At 32.2% G+C, this 24,183-nt stretch overlaps 2 protein-coding genes across 2 annotated transcripts in view; one reads left to right on the forward strand and one right to left on the reverse strand.

Moving 5' to 3' along the window:
• Positions 1 to 31: 31 nt before the first annotated feature.
• LOC114327336 (RAB6A-GEF complex partner protein 2) lies at positions 32 to 11,069 on the forward strand. Its single transcript, XM_028275927.2, has 4 exons — positions 32 to 469; positions 2,693 to 2,967; positions 6,576 to 6,909; positions 10,719 to 11,069. Exons 1-4 carry the CDS (start codon positions 130 to 132, stop codon positions 10,931 to 10,933), a joined length of 1,164 nt encoding a protein of 387 aa, XP_028131728.1. The 5' UTR covers positions 32 to 129; the 3' UTR covers positions 10,934 to 11,069.
• Positions 11,070 to 11,771: 702 nt separating this feature from the next.
• Positions 11,772 to 24,183, reverse strand: part of LOC114327372 (uncharacterized) — a 28,776-nt gene continuing 16,364 nt past the window's right edge. The window contains exon 4 of the mRNA XM_028275969.2: positions 11,772 to 17,564. Within this exon, the coding sequence (XP_028131770.1) occupies positions 17,210 to 17,564 (355 nt within the window). The 3' untranslated portion in view covers positions 11,772 to 17,209. The remainder of the gene's footprint in view (positions 17,565 to 24,183) is intronic.

A 24,183-nucleotide genomic window follows, 5' to 3' on the forward strand; every position in this document is an offset into this window, starting at 1 on the left:
CGAACACAAGAGCTGCATACTCACTTAGAAATCATCCTCTGCTTCTTTTTATTTTTTAACGAGAAACTTAGGTTAGAAATGGATGACGTTTGAATCAATTTGTAAACAATAAATCTTTTTAATACAAAAATGATTGAAGTGGTTGCAAAATTGCCCCATGGTCACGTATTTCTATCTGGTGAAACCTTAGAATGTAGTGTAACTTTTATTCATCATCCTTCTCCTTCACATACAGTTGCCCAAAGCCACACAGATGTTTTTGAAAGTTTAGCTTGGGCCTCAGCCCAAATCCACTGCCAATGTTTTACTGATTCTAAAGTTCCCAAAGATAGAGCCTCTGAGAATATATCGAATTTTCCTGGTACTGCCTTGGGTGTACATACTAATGAAAATGCAAGAGTAGAAGTAGCTACGAAACCAAAAATACTCTTTTGTGATTTGAGATTATCCCCTGGACAGTCAAAAACATGTAAGTAAAGTATTGATTCAATAGTTACAATTCATCATCATCACCATGTTCAATAGTTACATTCGTTACAATTCATAGTTAATGCGATGGTGTTCAAAATCCCATTCTTGGATGAGGTGTATTATTCATCTATGTCATTAAATGACAATTTTATAGCTTGCTGTGTGTTTTTTCCGCTGTCATTACTCTTTTCCATGTCTTCCTGTCCTTGCACTGAACTTTTTAGTCATTCCAGAATATTAATTGTTCTTACATCTTCTACATCATCCAGAATCTTCTTCTAGGCCTTCCTCTACATCTGGATCCTAGTGTAGTGGTGTCCAGTCAGTTATCCTTCTCAGCATATGTGAGTGTGGGTGTCTCTGTATATATCCTATCCATTAAGCAAAGAGATTTTATGTATTTGACTATATTTTCTCCCTTCAACTCTTCTCCAATTTTGGCATTTGTTTTCATTTTTATTTCTGTTTCTATTTTTATTTTCTTATTAATTCTCATTATTTTTCTTTGAAATTGCAGAAAGCTATCTTGCTCTTTCTTGTAAATCTAGTTGTTTCCACCCCATATGTAATAACAGGTCTTACATAGGTTCATCTCTTACTTAGAGTCTTGCTTCTCAGCAGATTTCTATTTGTTATATATATTTTTTGCCTTCCAGAATCCTTTCCCCTGTTCTCTCTTTTCCAGTTTTCCCTATTGCTACTTCAAAATAGATAACAGTGAATACAGTTTCAAATTTATAGTTCTGTGTTATCATTAGATATTTTTCTGAGTTGTTGTGTTGTTTATCTCTAGCCCTAGTCTCTTTGCTTCCTTATCTAATTTTTCAATTGCTCTTACAAGTGTCATCTTTGTCTTTGCTATGATGAGTAGATCATCTGCATTATTTGAAGTTGATCCGTAATCTCTTTGTTTATGAAGTTTGTCCTATTATTGCTTCCAATATCAGGTTAAACAATGTCAAGGAGATAGAGTTACTTATGCCCGATTTCACCAACGATACCTAAACAGTTGCCTTACTAAGTAATTCTTATCGATAGGAACTTCTTAAGTCAATACATAGGAACAATCACATTTCACAACTAAAAGAACTGCTTATCTAGGAAATGCTTTCCTAGGTATTACCTAGGGTACATTTGAACTATTTTTGATAAATAAGAAGAAGAATAAGATGACATTTCCTTACTTTTTCGATTATTTGTCATTATTGTTTGTTTGCCAATTTGGTTTTATTCAGTTTTGTAATGGTATAGTTATTTTATTTAGTAGTTAGTTATTTGTGCATTAAGTTTGTATATAATAAAATATAGTCTTGAATGTTATTTGCATATGTACAGTGAAATGGAGGAAAAGAAAAGAGTTGTAAATTTCACATATGACGAAGAATTTAAGTTAGTTGAATTGTCATTAATGAAATAATTTTAAAATAAATAATATGTTGAAAATTGCTTTTTATTATTAATTTTTTAATGACACACTTTTAGTTATATCATGAATGGGTTTTTGAAACACAGCACTAGTTTGTTAGGTAGGTAGTAGGTAGACTACATAATTGTGTCAACAGACCTGTAAAAAACTCCAAAGGATTTTCTATATTTTCCAACACATATTATATTAATAATGTAAAAGAAAATACAAAATTACAACTAATATACCTAATATTACAGAATAACAGAAAAATTAAGGTAAGAAGCAAATTATTGACAAACGTCACAAGTACATTAGTTAAAATTGTAAAAATATAACCTGACTGTCAACAATAAGTAATACACCTAAAGTTTAGGGAGATCGAAATCCGTATCCTAACGTAAGGTAATGCTTAAGCGGTTTAGGCAATTCTTATCGTATGGTGAAATCAGTTTTAGAGTTAGGAAGTACCTAAACCCACTTAGGCAATTCTTAAATATTTAGGTATCGTTGGTGAAATCGGGCACTTGTGTCATGCCTTTGTTTACTTTGATCTCCTTAGAAGTTATTTCGTTAAAATTGATATTTGCTGTGGTCTGTGGTGTTCTTTAGACTCACTGTTAACAGGTCATTAAGTTTTCTGGGATTCCAAGATGCTTTAGCTCTTCCATCATTTTCTTCCTATTAATTGTATCAAAAGCACTTTTGAAATCGATGAACATTTTGTGCATTTCTGTTTTATTAGTACTCTGTACTCTGTTGTATAACTAAAGTATTGTTGAGCATAAATTGATTTGTAATATTGTTTATTTCTAGATATCTATAGAGAAAAAATTCCAAACGATTCCCCTCCATCATATAGAGGTCAGTTAGTGAAGTATTCATACAAAATAACAATAGGCACACAAAGAGTTAATAGTCCTGTTAAATTGTTAAGAGTGCCTATTAGGGTTCTTCCTCTTTGTGAAACTTTGTTAAATGAGGCTGTGGCTCTTTGTAATGATACTACAGAGGAATTAACACCTGCCAATCCATTTTTGGAAATCAGAAAAAAAGAAAGTCCACTAGAAATTGCACTTCAAAGTCTACAGGTAAGTAAACGCTATGTTTATTCGTTATAAAAGTTAAAATGTTAGTCTCTTCTTTTGCTTCAAGTGCTTCCATGTTTCTTTATCTTGTACCAATCTAATTCACTCTTTACCTGTCACTGCTTTTATGTAATCTACACATCTCATTTGAGGTCTTTTCATGCTTCATCTTGTCCTCCTTGGTCTTCGTTCTAGGATTCTCTGTATCCACCTGTCGTCATCATATCTGGCTATGTAGCCTGCCCAGCACCATTTAATTTTTGTAATTTCTTTCTAGGATATCCCTGATTTGCCTTCTTCCCTGATCTCAGTGTTTCTAGTCTTGTCTCTCAGCATAATATTCCAAGCATGTTTTATTCCATTGCCCTTTATGTACATTGTTTATTGTTTCTAGTTTTTTAGCAGATATTCTGGTAAAGCCTACAGTCTCCAAGTTGTAGGTACAAATCACTAGTATGCATGTGTTATACACCATTTCTTAAGTTTATAGGAATGGAAGTGAAGTTGGAAGGAGATATATGCTAGCTGCTAGCTTATCAAAAGTGGCCCATGGCCAGTTGTGTTTTCCCAGTTTGATGACATGGCCAAGATATACATAATGTTCAACATTTTCTGTGGTACGGTTTTGTATTGTTATATTTGTCTGGTCCTGGCTCATTATTTTGTTTTACTGTAGTTCATTTTAAGCCTAAAACTGAAATATTGTTTGACCTTAACTGGTGCATGCCCAGTAAAGAAGCTGGTGTTTGACCAAGTATGATTTCCAGTGAGAGTTTTTTTCCAGTCGCTGACAATGTTTTGGCACTCTTATGGCCGGCTCTGGAACTAGTATTTTGTAGCTGATGCTCTTCTAGCAAGCTTCATTTCTATGTATACCCCAGTGACCTAAAATCCATACCAGTGTGACACTGTTATGTTCGGCCAGTCTGTCAAGTTCCTCTTGACATACATACTAGGCTCTAGTCCACCTTAGAGCTTATTATGAGAGCTCAATTGACTGGTTGTCTATCTGTGCATATATTAATCCACTTTAGTTCAAAAGCCCTTATGTTAATTTGTCTTGCAAAAGATTGCAAGAATCTTTGCCTAAAATACAATGGTTTATTCTCCTAGTGGGACAGAACTGTTGAAAATTAACACCTCTGCTGAATATTCCTGCACCATACCCTTCTGCGGTTTGACCTATTTGTGTTACCACTGCCCCATAACTAGTGGGTAAATGTCCATATGAACAGGTACTTTAGGCCTGTATCTGGGTACCATATGGCCAGAAATCATCATCCATTTGGTATCTCTGATTTCATTTCTGTACTATAGTCCAGAAAGCCACTGCGCATCCGCTAGGAAAAATATTCTAATTCGGATTTTTTGCACAATCTTACTCAAAATGAACTCCTTTTAACAAATTTGCATGTTGCCAGGGCCAAAAGGTGGTCAAAAATTTTTTAAACGTTTTTTTTTTGTTTTTTTCCTAAAATTATTTTCTTTGCATGGAACAAAGTTTTTTTAGATTTTTTGGATCATTCCAAACAGAAAAGGTCTTTAGTGACTTTTCTCTAAAAATGATAGTTTTTGACATATAAGCGATTAAAAATTGAAAAATTGCGAAATCGGCCATTTTTAACCCTTAAAAACTATGTGAAAAAGTTAAAATTTGAATGTTGCCAAAGTAAGTAGATATTCTTTTAACATCGATTCATGAAATCCCGAAGAGTTTTTTGCAATACAATATTCAAAACTCCTTTGTTTTTTAATTGATAATCAAGCGTGCGCGACACTATTTTCCACCGACAGTATGGTGCAAATAAAAGAAATAAATTCGTTATTTCGTAAACCGGCGACTTTAAGGAAAAATCCCGAAACAGGTCGATTTGTATTTTTATGTTACGATATTATGGCATATATGATATACTAGTGACGTCATCCATCTGGCCGTGATGACGTAATCGATGATTTTTTTAAATGAGAATAGGGGTCGTGTGCTAGCTCATTTGAAAGGTTCTTCAATTCTCTATTTAGTAATATAAACATTTATATAATTATTTATACAGGGTGTCCTTCTAATTCTTTTTTGTCAAATAATTTAATTTAATAAAAAATTTTTGGACACCCTGTATAAATAATTATGTAAATGTTTACATTACTGAATAGATAATTGAAGAACCTTTCCAATGAGCTACTACACGACCCCTATTCTGATTTAAAAAAATAATCGATTACGTCATCATGCCCAGACGGATGACGTCACTAGTATACCATACATGCCACAATATCATAACTTAAAAATAAAAATCGACCTGTTTCGGGTTTTTTTCTTAAAGTAGCCGGTTTACGAAATAACGAATTTATTCCTTTCTTTTGCACCATACTGTATACACATGCAACGGTGGAAAATAGTGTCGCGCACGCGTGATTAGAAATTAAAAACAAAGGAGTTTTGAATATTATATTGCAAAAAACTCTTCGGGATTTCATCAATCGATGTTTAAAGAATATCTACCTACCTTGGCAACATTCAAATTTTCAGTTTTTCACATAGTTTTTGAGCGTTAAAAATGGCCGATTTCGCAATTTTTCAATTTTTAAACGCTTATATGTCAAAAACTATCATTTTTAGAGAAAAATCACTAAAGACCTTTTCTGTTTGGAATGATCCAAAAATCCTAAAAAAACTTTGTTCCATGCAAAAAAAATAATTTTAGGAAAAAAACAAAAAAAAAAGTTTAAAAAATTTTTGACCACCTTTTGGTCCTGGCAACATGCAAATTTGTTAAAAGGAGTCCTTTTTGAGTAAGATTGTGCAAAAAATCCGAATTAGAATATTTTTCCTAGCGGATGCGCAGTGGCTTTCTGGACTACTAGGACTGATGTAACCACTATGTTGTTTAGCTTTCCCAGATGAAGGGCCCATAAAGGCCTCCATAGCTGTCATTAGTGGGTCCCTCATAGCCTTTGTGATTTCAATGGCAAGTATTTGCATCTTGTGTAGTTTGAGAATGGCCCTTATTTGCTACGCCTTTGGCCACCATAGCACTCATGCTATTTGCTGTATTTGTTGATTTGACTACCATATTATACATCCAGTGTAATATACTGATGCCGTATTTGTTGATTTTACCACCATATTATTATACGTCCAATGTAACATTTCTGGTTTTAAACACCACATTTTTTCATGAGCACATGCTGATACCATTAACATAGTTACCACTCTCTTGTTTTTTGTCACTCTCTTGTTTTTTTGTTCTATCTGCTGATTCCAAGTAAGCCTCGAGTCTAATATTACCCCAAGATACTTTTTTTAGTCTCACCAGATTTAAATGTGTACAGTTTAGGCTTAGAGAGCCCAATCTCTCGAAATTATTCCTTCTGATAATTTCCATGATTCCCCAATTTCTGGGGCATATTTAAGCCTTACATTTGAAGTCCATTCAACATATGACTCTTGCTGCTGTTCTGCTATTCTTGTCTACCCCACTCCATATTTTATGCCCATTTGCCTTACTAATTCCTTTTTCTTTTAGGAATTATGTCAAGCATTACTCATAGAATTATAAAAAAACAATTCCTTTTATATAACTTTTACTTTTAATTTTTTTAATAAATTATAGAACATTACGGCCAGAAGAAATCCAAATTCCTACATGATCACCAACACATGGGGCAGAGTAGCTAGATTCTGTCTCTTCAAGCCAAACTATAAGCTAGGAGAGGACATAATAGGAACTTTTGACTTTACTGTAGCTACAGTTAGTTGTATACAAGTTTCCGTGTCATTACAGTGTGAGGAAAAAACGATTATTGAAGGTGCTGCTGAGGATAATTCAAAGCAGACGAGGATTATTACGTTTGGAAACTTTCATGAAGTTTGCCTAGGATATGATTATACGCAGCTGATATTGCCCATACCTTTGTATGTAACTCCAGATTTTGCTACGAAACTAGGTAAGGTTATAATAATTTATTGGTTACTAACTTAAAAGGGGGGGGGGAGGTTTGAAATCAACATGTTCAAGCACAGTTTTGTGAATTTTTTTGAAACTATGGTAGAACTATTTTATAAAACTATTATTCAAAAAAAATTCATGGCAAAGTATTATACAGTGAGGACGTTTAGGTTGGAATAAATTTATTTTCTAGAGAATGGGCGATTTTGGAGAGAAATCCCGAAACATGTCTATTTTTATTTTTAAATTATGATTTTTTGGCATATATGTATATCATACTAATAGTGATGTCATCCATCCGGGCGTGATGCCGTAATTGATGATTTTTTTAAATGAGAGTAGGGGTCGTGTGATAGCTTAATATATAATCTTTAGACCTTCTACCCTCTATGAAAGGTTAATCAAGTCTCTATTCAGTAATATAAACATTAACGTAATTTTTTATACAGGGTGCCAAAAAAAATGAGTGTATTAAATGGTGCCAAAAAAGTGTATTAAATTAAGTGAGAAAGAAGAATGTATGTAATTCATTTAATTCAAAATACATTTTAGTGCTATCAGAAAACAGACAGAAGTATTTAACAAAAAAATATTGTTTTTCTCTTAAATTCAATGTTAAGGCTGCCACCTACCTGTCTCTTAGCAGTTTTCTGACATCAGTAAAATGTCTTCTTCTTTTAGTGCCTATTCGTTTCGAATATTGGCGATCATTCTGGCTATAATTATTTTATTAACTGATGCTTTAAATAGATTAGTTGTTGTGGAGAACCATTTTCTCAGGTTCTTCAACCATGATATTCTTCTTCTCCCAATTCCTCGCTTTCAGAATACTTTACCTTGAAGGATTACCTTCAGTAATCTGTATTTAGTGCCGTTTCTCATTATGTGTCCGAGATATTCTAACTTTCTCCTTTTAATGGTATACATCACCTCTCTTTCTTTGCCCACTCTTCGTAATACGGTCTCGTTGGTTATCTTGTCTGTCCATGATATCCTTAGGATTCGCCTGTATAGCCGCATCTCGAAGGCTTCAAGTTTTTTCTCCATTGCTTCAGTGAGTGTCCAGGATTAAACTCCGTAATACAATATTGAGAAGATATAACATCGTAGGAGCCTTATTTTTATCTCCAGATTAAGGTTGTGGCTTTTAAAGAGAAAGAGTTTGGACATGTTATTGAATGCACTCCTAGCCTTCTCTATTCTACATTTTATTTCTTGTGAGTGATCCCATTGTTCGTTTACTATATTGTTCCAAGATAGTTATATTGTTTTACTCGGTCCACTGGTGTATTATTGATAAGTAGTTGGTCGTCTCTAATTTTATTTGTGCTGATGATCACAAATTTAATTTTAAAAATTTAGTAAAATGTATTTTGAATTAAATAAATTGCTTACATTCTTCTTTTTATGTCAACTAATTTAATCAAAAACAGTTTTTTGGACACCCTCTATAAATAATTATGTTAATGTTTATATTACTGAATAGAGAATTAAATACCCTTTCAATTAAGCTATCACATGACCCCTATTCTCATTCAAAAAAGTCATCAATTACGTCATCACTCCCAGATGGATGAAATCACTAGTATATGTATATGCCAAAAAAATAAATTAAAAAATAAAAATCGAGCTGTTTCGGGAGTTTCCCTTAATTATATCTGTGGCTTGGTTCTAAAAGGGCCAATGTCAATATTTCACTTTTTTTGTACAGCTTTATTTAAAATTTAATTTTGACAAAACAAATCGCAAAAAATTGACATTGGCCATTTTAACACAATTTTACATACTGTGGCTTGGTGTTAAAATGGCCAATGTCAATTTTTTGTGCTTTGTTTTGTCAATATTAAATTTTAAATAGAGGTGTACAAAAAGTGAAATATAGACATTGGCCCTTTTAGAACCAAGCCACAGATATATGTATTTATCTACAAAATCACCCATTCTCGAGAAAATTAATTTATTCCAACTTAAACGTCCTCACTGTATATTATATAAAAGCTATCAGTGGCAAATTTTTACGGACACCTCAAAAAAAATGGATTTAGTGGTGGAATGGATATCAGAGCTCGTCATTGGATTATGTGAAACATCAAATTCAAAAAGATTTAATTGGCCTACGGGTTTCTCGTGGTAAAGCTGTTGAGTTTTTTTTAACGATTTTTGACTTATTATAAACGAAAATTTATGTAAAAAAGGGTGAAAATGAACATATTTTTTATTGTTAAACAAAAAATATCTCGACGCGTTAAATGATGATGACCTCATAAAATGTCTAAAGAAAATCTATGCAAAATTTCAGGGCCTCGATTTTTGGCCCTTCGCTTCGTTATCGAACGTATTCGCTACGTATACTAAACAGAAAAATCGAGGCCCGGATACGAAGCGAATACGTTCGATAACGAAGCGAAGGGTTGGGCCTCGATTTTTGACCCTTCGCTTCGTTATCGAACGTATTCGCTTCGTATACTAAACAGATACGAAACGAATACGTTCGATAACGAAGCGAAGGGTCAAAAATCGAGGCCCTGGAGCCTTTAAAAAAAGCAATTTTGAGAAAAACGTGTTTAAAATTTTGACAACTTTTAATTTTAATTTCTTTTTTGTGTATCAAATCGTAAAGTAATGCACACCGGAATATGCTTTTGAATCGCTGAGTTATTTACAAAAGAGAAGGTAAAAGTAAAACGGGATAATACCCGAATAGTTAAATAAAATTAACATGAAGTAAAACTCCCTAGTGTAGTTGGTATATTTAATAAAAATTCTAAAAAAAATTTAAAAATCCGAACGGATTACGTTCAAAATGTTTTCGGACTTATCAGTCCATCATCAGTGAACCTAAAAGTAAGTAATCTCACTTAGTAAAATTGAAAAAGGGTGAAATTTTGAATGTTATAAAATTGAAAAGTGTGGTTACGATTACTTACTCTCTGTCCTTGCTTTTAAAAAATAGTAAATTTAAATTCTAATATTAAAAATTAAAATTCCAACAGTCTTAAACTTAAATTTCCGTAACCACATTGGATCTTGACCTTGGTTAATACCTTAAAAATTCCCTTTCCTGGATGTCAATGTCACTGACATTTGAAGTATTTCAACTTCCTTCTAAATCATTGACAGACTAAACGTAGTTCAATGTAGACCTATTCATAATAAAAAAAATCTCTTAATTAATGGAGTAGAGCATCATGTACCTAGTACTAATCCGTTGGCATCCAATGTAAGTCAAATTATTTAACAAATTTCACCATGTAGTTAGAATATACATCTTGACCAGTGTTTGGCATTGTGGCTATTTAGCAAGGACATAGAGTAAGTAATCGTAACCACACTTTTCAATTTTTTAACATTCAAAATTTCACCCTTTTTCAATTTTACTAAGTGAGATTACTTACTTTTAGGTTCACTGATGATGGACTGATAAGTCCGAAAACGTTTTGAACGTAATCCGTTTAGATTTTTAAAATTTTTTTAGAATTTTTATTAAATATACCAACTACACTAGGGAGTTTTACTTCATGTTAATTTTATAGAAGGTAAAAGCCGTTGAATGTTTCTCAGTACGCTCTACCACGCTGACGTGAAATTACTGCAAAGTGGGATGAAGGTAGGGATATTCAACATGCCGTATCTCCGGTAATTTTGCTCTGATCAATCTGAAATCTTCTGAGAGTATTCTTGAAGTTATGTACTTTTATTTCAAATAATAAAAAAACCGAAAATGTCAAAATTTTCAAACCATACCCCTCTTCCTTCAAAAAAACTAAATTACCAATTTGTTTTAACAAAGCTGTATTTATTTTTTAGTGAGTTTAACTTGGAGATTACATTTTGAGTTCGTGACTAGCACCAACAAGGGTCTATCCCCACCAAGTCTAGAGGACACTGACTGGAGGGCACCTTCAGAGGTAACTGTGGAAACTATGGTCTGGAGTTTGCCCATAAAACTATACTCAACTACACCTACACATGTTGCTCAGGGTGTCTTAGGAAATAATGTTCATAAATTAGTTATTAGGTGAAATAATAATTAGTTTAAAAATGTTACAAAATATGCTATATTTATCATCATTCATGATACTTTAAACTCACATATGTATTATGATCTAATTCTTACTTGTACATATGTTATTATGAATTAAAGTATTGTTTTACTTACTATAGTTTTTTTATTGTTAGAATTTGATTCAAAATAAATTTCAGTCAGTTTGTTAACTATCTTCGAAAGTAATCAAAAAGGAAATGGATCCTAATCTTTGAAATGAAAAAGGGCACATAAAAAAGCGAAACAAATAGTACATAACAAAAGTACATGACCGTCAAAACAACAATGTTTCGTTTACCGATTGAACTTGGTGCCTTGTCTGGAGAAGGGATGATTTTAGTTAGTAGGCGACTGGTTTCCGGATCGAATCACAACAGTACTAGGGGCATCGTCCCTAGTTGGTAGATGCGTCCGATTAAGGGGATAGGCGCAAAATTTCGGCTGCAATGCTTTTTAAATGCATTCGTTTTTTCGAATATTGAGAAAACTAATTAGTATTTTTCAAAAATTTAAACGCAGAATAAAATACATATGTATTACGTTATAACCGAAGGCCGACAGTCCATGAAAACTTCTATAATGTTTATTTTAATAAGTTACAGGGTGAAAAAAAGAGAAAATTTAGTGTGATATTTTAATTTCAAATACCTCATTCAAAAGAAACTTTTTATTTATTCTAAGGGACTTTCAACCCTTGGCAATAATGTAATTTTGAAAAATATTCTTTAGTTTTGCACGAACATGGGCCGAAATTTTGCATCTACGCCCTTAAGGGCAGACAATTCCACTTTGTATTTATTATAAAATAAAAAAGATATTGCAAAACTTATTTATTATTAAAAATCACAAAAAAACGTTTTTTTTATAATGTACAAATAAAAATTCAGTAGATATATCCAAAAGCTTAACTATATACAAATAAAACTTCAGTCTAATCATTAACTTAATAATTGCCATGAGTGTCAGAAAATGTCTTATATTTAATGGCTTGGTAATACCCCTGAGCCCAGAGCACGCAAAATAGAATTCTATTTTGCTGACGTCACAAAATAGAATTTCATAATGGAGAATCGACGGTTGTTAGATATAATTTAAAATAAGATATTATTTATTTAAAAGAAAGTATTTTACACGTATTCTTGTCATTGGTTTTTTTTGTATAATAAACGTTAGTTACAAGGAATTACTTTTAATTTTATTTTGTACAAACTTCTAGTTAATATATTTTCCTGTTCGACTCAAAAAATACTATAAATTTTACCAGAATTTGTTCTTTAAAATTTTGGTTTCGAAAGCGGTAGTCCGAGAGGCGGACTACCGACATCATCAATTGCGACGTTGCCTTTTTCTCTTCATGGCTTGTAAAGTAAAGGTGGCTATGCCACAGTTTAAAATTAGACATTCTCTGCAAAATTCAGCTTGTTTACCTTCAACTTGAACACTTTATCTATATTATATTTGCGATATTATCTGTACCAGTTGAAGGTAATACAAAAAATTCAAGCGGTTTTTTTTCAGCAGTGTAATTGAGAATTAAAAAAAATTGAAGAAAAAGATCTTCTGTATAAAAGGTATATTAGTTCGAAAACTCCAATAAAGGGCTACATTAAAATACGGAACATTTTCGCTCTAAAGAGAGCATCATCAGTGTTCTAAGCAAGCTCTATATGCTAAGCCACCAAAAATACATGGGTTAAAACCCTTAAAATGCCGACCAAAGGTCTTACATTGGCATATTATTTATTAAACCCTGGCGATGGGTGAAATTTAAAAGGTATACCTCAAGGCACCATATGACTATACCACAAGCATGTGGGTGGTTGAGTTGATTTCTCTGTCTTCATAAAGAGAAAGGTGAAAGCCAACTGAACCTGGGATACATGGGTTTTAAACCATGTATTTTTGGTAGCTTAGCATGTAGAGCTTGCTTAGAACACTGATGATGCCCTTTTTAGAGCGAAAATGTTCTGTATTTTAATGTAGCTCTTTATTGGGGTTTTCGAACTAACATACAGCTGGTTCCTAAAAAAACGGATACGACTCTTAGTAAGATTTGATCATTTTGAGCAGTGTATTTGATTGGTTTGACATTATATTATATTTATTATGACAGACAAATAATAAAATAAACAACTGATTACCTATAATACATATGTTAATTCATAAAAATTGTCATAATTATTAAGGTCTAAATATTGATATTATTTTGAATTCTTACAGTTTTCGCATCTTCAAAATTTCTCTTCTAATCTCTCCAAAAGCGTTTCATGAGGGGTAGGTAGATATTTTTGGTCTCCCAGAACCTTGCTTTCTTTCGAGAGTTCTTGTTCTCTCCATCTTTTAATTAATATTAAAAACTGTTCTGCTTACGTTAAATTGGTTCGCTACGCAGATTGTGACCAACCATCTTCTAATTTCGTTACAATACTTGCTTTCAGTTCTTTGCTAGCATGTGGAGTCATTTTTGAGGTTGAACAGAATAAGTTATTTGACAAATTTTAAGATTTGGCAGTGACAGTGACAGTATGTAAATAATAAGTATTTATCCTTCAAAATACACTGCTCAATTTTCTACAAAATACGCTTTAAGAGTCGTATCAGTTTTTTTTTAGGAACCAGCTGTACCTTTTATACAGAAGATCTTTTTCTTCAATTTTTGTAATTAATAATATACAGGCTACAGGAAAATTTTTCCTTATGGATTTTAATTGAGAATTCTTATATCTTAGTCTACCATGCTTATTCTGTAACTACAGATCGAATAGAGGTCAGCATGTCGGATCGGAATTTGTAGGAATTGGTATTCTGTAACTCATCTCGACCTCTACTATCGGAACGTTGGGTAGAAATTGATTTCGACTACACAAGCCCTGTCGAGATCACATGTCGACATCGTAATTGGTCTTGACGATTGCGCAGTAGAATTATTATTGTTGTTTTGACGTTTATTTCTTGTTAATCAGTGATTTTAGTCTGTATTGTTATTTATTTAGATTGTATGCATATTTAATTTTATATACCAATAATTATACACCATCAAGGATAATAGAAATCATTAAACATTTTAAAAATTGCTACTCAATTTAATTTACTGGTATTTAGCGATTTCAACGTATCTAGTGTGTTTCAGACGAAAAACAAAAATTTTTCTTAGGGAAAAAACTTACTTTTCCCGTGCAATATTTTATGTTCAGAGATAAAGTCTACTATGTAATAAGAAACTTGCACATTTTTTTATTACATAATAATGTTCAGTTTTGTTTGAAAATGAGATTTTCAAAATTTCACGCTTCAAAAACTCGTAATAACTTAGAAATACATATTTAAAGTGTTCTGCGGTATAAAATAGTTCAAACGACCCGTGGCGTCACATAGTTTTACATTAGTTATTATTATGGTTATATTTCGCTGTGTCTAGGTACACGCTAACGTGTACGCAAATAAAAAAGTTAGGTACACGCGAATTAAACTTCATCAAGCCAGTGACTGTATATTTTGGTACATGCTATTTTGATATGTTTAGTGTTTGTTTGATAGAAAAATATTTGTTAAGGGAAGGGAAGCAGAACTATTCAGATATTTCAAACTTAATTGTAATAAATCAATGTATATATAAAAGTATATATTTAGGTTAGCAAAATAAATATATGTATTTAGTTGACATGACACGTACAAAATATTGTTAAAATAATTTTTATACGTAAGGTAATTATTATGGCTGTATGACACTATGCATTTTCTTGTATCATTTCTAATATCGTTTCTGATATCGTTTCTTGTATACATTTTCTTGTATCATTTCTTGTACGTACATTTGTGCCCTGTATGACACTATGCAAGTTCTTGTATCGAAAACTGTATGAAATTCGGCACGTGATTGGTCGAAATTTTGTTTGTCGCCCTGTCACGTTACATTGGTATGGTAGTACTGCGTCTACAGCTGATTTTAAGGATTTTATAAAATTTATAAACTTTTAAAAACAAATATTTTAATGTTATAATAACTAGAATTTTTACGTTGACTGTTGATTATTTGTGTTTTTTATTTTGTTTTGATATTTGTGCTAAAATATTTGCATTATAATTATCTTCAGTTTGATCCAAATTGGAACTATTGTATTTTCCTCTATTAAAAAATTATGCAATATGAAACCCAAAGTTATTCTAAATATATGGTTATTAGTAGAACAGTAGTCCATACCAAACGGTATATTAAGTATCAATAAAATATTTATAAATAATACCTATAAAACACAAATAAATTCATCAAGACATAAATCATATGATCTCATTTTCAGCCGCCATTATGACATTTAGAAGTTTTACCAGCAGGTTTTACGTTTTTGCTCTTTGCGCAGAAATTGGCGCAGTTATTGTACAAGAATCTGTGCCTGACACAAATTCTTGTATCGTTTCTGATATCGTTTCTTGTATCTGTGTATGACACTATACATTTTTTTGACATATCAGAAACGATATTAGAAATGATACAAGAAAATGCATAGTGTCATACAGCCTTTATAATCAACTATTCTAAATGGGAAATAAGCCACAATTTAACTAAAAAATGATTTTATTAACGTTTCTACGTCCAAATCGGATGTCACTGTCAAAATACAAAAATTATTCAGATTAAATAAATTATTAGAAAAAAATTTTTACTAAGCAACATTTTTGTTTAATTTAATAATATTTTGTATTTTGACAACGACGTCTGATTTAGACATCGAAACGTTAATAAAATCGTTTTTTTAGTTAAATTGTGGCTTTGTTCCCATTTAGAATAATTGATTACAAAATGCCACAAGGAAATAGCTTCAGAACAAGTTAATTATTATTGTAAAAGCTTTAGGTCTTCCTTTTATTTTAATTTTGGACGGTAATACTATTTCACTTATAACTAAAAAAATATATATTAATTTATAGTCTCTTAACTTTTTCATACTGTTTTAAAATGTTGTTAAACTCATTAAAACAACTAAATAATTGTCCACACTGCATAGTTAATTTAAAAACAAAAACTAAACAAATAAAAAATAAGAAATGTCTTTACTAATCAATATTAAAATTATAGAGTAAACACAACGCGATTAAACAAATTCCAACACTCTGACACTCTTCTTTTATTTGCGTACACGTTAGCGTGTACCTAGACACAGCGTTATATTTAGGTATATTCTTCTTCTCCTTCTTTAGTTTATTGGCCTCCACCTACTTGGGTATTTGGCCAGCTCGTCGTCGGGGAATAAAGGAAAAATATTTATATTCTAATTACATTTATCGTATGTCGTTGTAATAATATATACCAGTTTGTTGAGATTGGAATTTGATACAGTTTTTGAAGGAAAGGAAAGAAGGTTTACTATTGAAAATAAAACCATTTTGTAAAAGTACAAATTTTCTATGAATGGTTCAAACGATCAAAAACACTTTTAACGTCACATAACTGTATTTTTACTGACGTTTATAATGTCTAATTTAAAATTATATATACAATTGGTGTAGAATGTAAACATACAACGGCGTGACGTCACGACGCGTTTTAAGGTGGCTGGACCTCGATTTTTGACCCTTCGCTTCGTTATCGAACGTATTCGTTTCGTATCTGTTTAGTGTACAGATAGCGAATGATCGATAACAAAGCGAAGGGTCAAAAATCGAGGTCTAGGTATAAGTTGAATTTTTAGTCGTCTTTAGGGGCCAAACGAAAAACAAACAAAACTTTTTTATCTTTGATACAGGTTCTAAATTATGTTCTGTTGTGATTTATAACATTTTTTTCGAACTTAAAATTTTATGCAAGTTCCCTATTTAAATGGTCAGCCGATGTTTTCTCATTGGTGTTCGTGTTCCCGATCGGTGTTCCACTTGCCATTTTTTATTCGTTCTTGTGTTGAATTCGTCAAACTTAACGTAAACAAACCAATATTTCTTCTTTTTTGATGAATTCTTCACACAGAACAGTTATTTCACTTAGCAGTGCGGTGTTGTTACTTCCTCCTGAGCGCGTCAAATAGAAGTTGGCGTTTTCAATTTACACTAATTACGATGTGAGTTACGGAATGCCAATCCAAACACGAAAACGACGCGATATATATTCAACATGACCATTTCGGGTAATTACGATTCAACTTGGTCATTTCTATTCGATTTGTTAAACGTTACAGAATCCAAAAATTACAGAAAAGTTAACGGTCGAATCCATCAATTATTTACAGAATAGGGTTGATTGTAGTCTGTGTACGTATCAATTTTATTTCTTGCATTCATGACACCATCGAGATCTAGCCAATTCAGGAATAGTAAACGACTTATTGCAGTTGTTGCACGAAAAAGGAGGTTCCATGCCGTGGAGCTGTTGAAAATGACTTAATAAGGACGGCGGCATGTCGAATTGCACGTTGCAAAATAGACATTTATAGATTAACTTCGGTATAAATGTAGTACAGCAAGGAACGTTGTCGGTAACTAATCTGTTCACTTCGTTGAGATGACAGAAAGACGTATGTGCTGTGGTGGTGTCCTCGAGTGCCGAGAAATAGTTCATCTGGATTTCCATTTTGGGTATCAGCACCTCGCATAGACCGACTTGTTTGTTTGGGTTAGCTCTGAAATAAAAATATATTTCAGTAAGAAAGAATACATGACATTTCAAATTACGCGATACGGTTTTATCAATGACTAAATAACTAATAGACCAGAGCCCGTATTCTTGAATTTCAGGGAGTAGAAATGGTAAGAGAAAGTGACGTAAAAGTAGGCGTGGCTCCCTAAAACCGAAAATGCTGTATTCTTGAAAAAAATTCTCTTAATCTTGGAGAGAAATGTCACTCCCTAAGGGAGTAATAATTTCTACTGGTAATATGTAAGAGAAATTGAAAATGGGAGCGAAAATAACAATACATAACCTTAGAAAAGCGGAGAGAACTGAGAGAAGTCTCAAAACCGTCTATTTTATTTCTATTTGCTTTCTTCAGTATCCATCATGTTTGGGATGCATAATATTATGTAGCTGTTTTTCATATTTTCATGTGTTTCATATTCATAGCTGTTTTTGTGATAGTAAGTCTTCTATGCATCTCTCTGTCACATAATAAAATCTTTTCTGTCTGAAATATCTTAGCTGATCCAACTGTATGGAACTCTGGTTTTTAATTACAATTTAGAGAGGTTTTTTATTGAGAGGGTTTCCAGTGTCAGATCTTGTCATTTTACACTGAAACTTATCCTTCAATCCACATGTAGATGTTATAAAGTAACTTCCATATGCAGATTTATGGATGTTTCTATCATCTCCATATCTATAGAATAGTGTATATTAGATATCTATACAAAGATATTTCAAAGAGTAACAAGTCTGAATTATAGTGGTTTCGAGGCAAATGTTGCGAAGTGCTTCAATAACCAATATTTACGAATTACAAATGGTAATAACTCTATAATAACGATGTGCTGTGACGATGTCACGCATATATTTTGTCATAAAATGGTAATTATTTTAGTTCCAAAGTGTAACAATTCGAGTTGTTTCATTTTGTAACTGATTTTTTTCCTAAGCGTTTTATTTTCTCAGTTGCAAACAGTTAGATTTCTAAATTTTACTCTTCAGAGTTGGCTTTGAACGTTAAAAAATTCAAAGATTGAATGTCCAAGGACAGATTATGAAAAAAATTAATATTTTCGCAAGAAGGCATAATATATAATATATATTCTTTTCCTATAATGGAATCTCATTACTGCTTAGCTCGCACACAGAGAATATATTTACAGGGAGGCTTGAACTTATCTGAAATGTATCGGTTGTATCTAAAGCAGTGCACAGAAAATAATTGTCAGTCTATTAAAAAGCATTTATATGGAAATATTTTCAATACTGAGTACAATATTTAAATTTTTTCAGCCAAAAAAATGCATGTTCTTTCTGTGAATATTTTAAAGATCTATCCATTGAAGAGAATCTGAAAAAACAGGAAAGCTTTAATCCTCACATTAATGAAAAGAACCAAAGTCAATTAGCAAAGAAAACGATTTAAAACTGTCTTCTTCGTCAAAACTCTAGTATGTTGTTTTGACCTGCTAGCAGTTCAGGTTGTTTCAAACAGAGACAGAAGTGATTTTTTTATAAAAGAGGGCTTGCCTGTTACAATTACACAATTTACGATATAGATAATAAACAAGGATATTACTTTTTATGGCATGACGGGTAGCTTGTAGGGGTGTTAACAAAATAGGTGGTTGTTTACTAGAAATATTTGAGGGATCATGTTACAGTAAAACGTCATATTTTATTTTATTTAATCAGTTAAGCCCATTGGTACCTTTCGGTGTCTGGCTCAGAAACGTCATATTTTACTCAGATAATTGCACTGGGCAAAATAAAAATAAGTTTATATGTGCCCTTTAATCATACATTGTCTTAAATACACATATTGAAAGCATTACTCGTAAGTTCTTTGTGGTAGAACACATCCAAAACTAGGGCGATACAATGCATGCTCTTATAAAATGCTCTGAAAGGAGGACCACTGTATGTGCCTTCACAATTAACACCTATAATAAATTTGGCAAAGAAAACTGGAAAACCCTATATTACTATTATATTTCGAGATTTCATGAATATTAAAGCTTTAGTTAAAAACACAGCTAACTACACCAAAGATATCAGCGAGGAAACAATGAAAAGGGAGTGATGTGCATATTGTTAAAGTAGAAAAATTAGCCCCTACACAATTTTATACAAAAAAATATTTTTTTAGAAGGAGTTCTAAAGTATAAATGTTAACCGGAGAATAAGAGGATAGAGAGCAAATATTGATATCAGACTTCTCATACATGCTAATCAGTTAAAACAGAGAATATTACTCTCTATTTATATTCGTTTAACGTTTATATTCTTTGGTTTAATCAATGTATAATTTTATTATCAATAAATAATTATGTAAGTGGGTGTACAGATATTCCTGCCCTCACAATATTCTTTTTTATACATACAAGTGTATAATCTCTCATTTTTTTGTTTTAACATAGTGGATAGTATATCATGTGGCCAAGTTATAATCATATTTTTTGTGCTACTAAAATCATTTGTATTATTTTATCCTGCTGTATAACAAAATGATTTTAAACTAAATATGAATTTAATTTGTTGGTTACTTATTTATTCTACAAAGTTAGTGTAAATCTAAAAAAACAACAACCAATAGACACATTGAATAAAAAACAAAACATGTAACGTCAGTGAGAACACGAGAAATCTTTGTCAACGTTGTGTACATACAAAAAGAGAAAATAAAGGCCGGTTTAAGCACAGTTTAATGTCGAGTTTAAGAAACCTCAACAAAGAAATAAAATAAAGGTGCAAAGCTGGTAAACAATACTATTATCACAGCATGTATATGCAAATAAATTAAAAGCCACAATCAAAACAACTAGCCAAGAGTTGTATTTAGGAAAATACTCTACACTCTTCAGAAAAACTTTCTTTTTTGTTTGTCCAAGTCCGAAGTCGAAAAATCTATGTAAACAAAAACAAATAATCAGGTTGACAGTTGATGACGGTATGTCATTTGCCAATATCCGACTTTTGTGATTGGTTCAAATTTTCAACAACAATCCGGCAACACTGTTCGCAGTTTCTCTCATTCCTTTCTACTCCCTCGATTCAAGAATACAGCTTTTTAAAATCGAGAGAAATTATGAAGGAGTAGAAAAGCGAGCTAGCGTACAAGGGAGTAAAATTTTCTCTCGATTCAAGAATAAGCGCACAGGGCTTATCTGTGAAAAAACGTCTATTTTTGGATGTGAGAGGTGGCATTCCGATTTTTGCAGATAATGTTAGGTGACAACTTCAATAATAATAATTGACTTATCTTCTTCTTCTTTAAGTTCCATCTTCTATCGAAGGTTGGAAATCATCACGGTAATGCGGACCCTGTTGACTGCCGCTCTAAATAGCTCTGCACTACTACATTCGAACCATTCCCGTAAGTTCTTAAGCCAGGATGTTCTTCGTCTTCCCACATTTCGCTTTCCTCGGATTTTGCCTTGCATAATAAGTTGTAATAATGAGTATTTTTGCCCTCTCATCACATGTCCCAAGTACTCAATTAACTTATGCTCCTTCTCAAATATGCCCGCAACATTAATAAAAAAATTTAAATATTTAAAAATTTCGAAAAACATCGATTTTTTTTCCACTATCTTTGCTTATAACTTTAAAACGAGTTAGTGTAGGACAGGGCTTCCCAAACTTATTCGTACTGTGACGCCCTTGATACTTTGCTATTTTTTTGCGACGCCCCTCAACCCAACCCCCAATAAAACTTACCAATTTTAGTAAGTACTAGCTTAGGAACAGGTTATAATTATAACAAAAACTATTCGAACATTTATATTTGTATTAGAAATTAAGAACGAAATCAAAACAGGCACAAAAATAAAAAGAGATATTTTTTTATGTAACTGGTTAATGTGAGCGACGTGCTTGCTTTTTTGGGCACAGCTTATGAAACCAGGGCCCCAATTTGGAAATTGCCACTCGTACTTGTACTTGTTTTTAATTACTGTCACTGCAGAAAAGTCCGTTTCGCACAAGTACGAAGTCACAAACGGTAGTAAAACCTTTAATGTTGCAGTGCTGATGGCATGATATTCATGAGAAACTGAGCTCCAAAATTCAAACAGTTTGCCCTTTTCGTATTGAAACTTTAGGCTGGAATCACAAGACAATTCTGTCAGTTGTTCTTCTTCCTCTGGGATTTCTGACTCAGTCATATTACTCCAGATCTTCGGGAAAATATTTCTCAAAGTGTTCGCTCAATGATAACAAGTGTTGTGTAAACATATTTTTTAAAGAGGGATCGAGGATTTCTATCGATTTTTCTTATAGAATACCTTGTAAAGCAGGGAAACAGTCAATTTCCTGATCTTCTAATTTTCTCTTCCATATGAGCAACTACTTCTGAAACCCAGTAATTTTATCTGCCAATTGCAGGATATGAGTATTTATATTTTCTGTATTAAAAGTCCGGTCTGACACGCGACGCCCCTGGGACAACTCGGCGACGCTCCAGGGCGTCGCGACGCATAGTTTGGGAAGCCCTGGTGTAGGAAACAGAGGTTGAACCTCGCAAAATGGACAAAAGTCCGGTTTTATTTTTTTTTCTGGTATATCAAGGGGTGCTAATTATGAGACTAACATTTTCTTAAAAAATTTCCCCCGGAACCCCCTTTTCATCCCTTTAAAGGGGGTAATTTGTGGTTTTTGCGAAAGGTAGCCCTTCCTGTACGTTCTACAAAAAATTTACTTAATAGTAAAATGAAGAGAACTATATTTCCTACTATTTATTTCCCGACAGCATATGCCTATCACCCACCGTTTAGGGCAGGGGGGTGACGCCCCAAAGTTGACAAATTTTTAAAAAGGATGTTTAAAAAAAATATTTTCCCTAACTGTAATGAAAATTAAGAAGAAACCCCGCGGCAATTAATCACAAATAAGTGGCTGATTTTTTGGTATAGGTTTCATTTAAGGGCAATTGCAGTGAACGTTCACTTGGTAGTCAACGTTGGCCTAAGATGGTTGATTAAGTTTCCTGGTAGAGTTTCACCATGTTCCCGGAGGTTATATCTTTTAACATCGGCGTTTAGTCTGTTCAATATCACTACAACATAATGTAGATTGAATTATAATTTCAACCATTGTTTGGTTCTGGGGCTATTTAGCAAGTATTCGAATTCACTGATGATGGACTGATAGGTCCGAAAACGTTCTGAATTGGATTTTTAAAATTTTTAATAAATATACCAATTACATAGAAGTGGTTTTTACTTCATGTTTGAGTTTTTTAAAGATAATTGAATTTTGTGTGATATATGACTGGATAAAAATGTCTTAAAGTACTACTCTTTCTGAAAAATAGTAATAAATACAAAATAAGGGGGCAAAATATGCCTGTTGTAATTCAATTTTTTTAACCACTTTGGCTTAGAACCTTAGTAATTCGCCTAGAAAATTCCTATAACATATTTAAACCGTCTGTCTGCCAAATTTTATTAAAATCGACCTAATAGACTTTGCATAATCAATTTGCAATCTAAATTTTTTTAAAAAAAGTTCAAATTTTTTAAATGCTTTCTGAACAAAAAGTAGGCCATTTAGAAGTTGGCTAATTGTTTTACATATAAAGAGGCGCTCTATCTATCTAATAAACTTTACAGAATTAAAATCGGATTATTTAAGCAGCCTCAGCAATGTTTTAAAGTTATAAACAATTTTATTGTCCTATAAACAAATAGCTTTGTTTAACAATAAAAAAATGAATTTTTAGCAATGCAGATAATCAAAACCGGTATAATTTGACTTAAACCTGTAAGCAGAATTGCCATTTTATTTTGCCATCAAAAGTTATTCGGGGTCAAAAGTTGCAATTTTTCGATTTTTGAAAGTTCAACCGCGTTTATCTCGAAAACTATGCATCCTATGAAAAAACTTGTAAAAGCATTTTTTGCTTAGAATTACCCAAGATATACACAAAAATGTTTTATTTTGCAAACAATCGCTGTTATGTAATTCCTCAAGTTCATCTAAATAAAGGAGGCCGTTGTACCCCCTCCCTGGCGACAGCACTAATTTGTTTGTAAGCCAAAAAATTGTTTATAATTTTAAAACATTGCTGAGGCTGCTTAAATAATCCGATTTTAATTCTGAAGGTGTATTAGATAGGTAAAGCGCTTGTTTATATGTAAACAAAAATAGCAAACTTTTATATAGTCCACTTTTTGTTCAGAAAGTTTTTAAAAAATTTGAACTTTAAAAAAAAATTAGATTGCAAAATTATTATGCAAAATCTATTAGGTCGATTTTAATGAAATTTGGTGGATGGTTTAAGTATGTTATAAGTATTTTTTTAGCGAATTAAGAAAGTTCTAGGTGTGGTGTAACCAAAGTGGTTGAAAAACGTTGAACAAAAGCAGGCTTATTTTACCCTCTTATTTTGTATTTATTGCTATTTTGCAGAAAGGGTAATAATTTAAGACACTTTTAACCAGTCGTATGTCATACAAAATTTAATTATATTTATTTTATTTCTCTACGACTTTGTTCCAAAACGAATCATTTTAAAGTTATAAGCAAAGAAAGTAGAAAAAATCCGATGTTTTTCGAAATTTTTAAATATTTTAATTTTTTTACTAATGTTCCGGGCATATTTGAGAAGGAGCATAAGT

The sequence above is a fragment of the Diabrotica virgifera genome, chromosome 4, assembly GCF_917563875.1.
Source record: "Diabrotica virgifera virgifera chromosome 4, PGI_DIABVI_V3a".
Taxonomy (NCBI): domain Eukaryota; kingdom Metazoa; phylum Arthropoda; class Insecta; order Coleoptera; family Chrysomelidae; genus Diabrotica; species Diabrotica virgifera.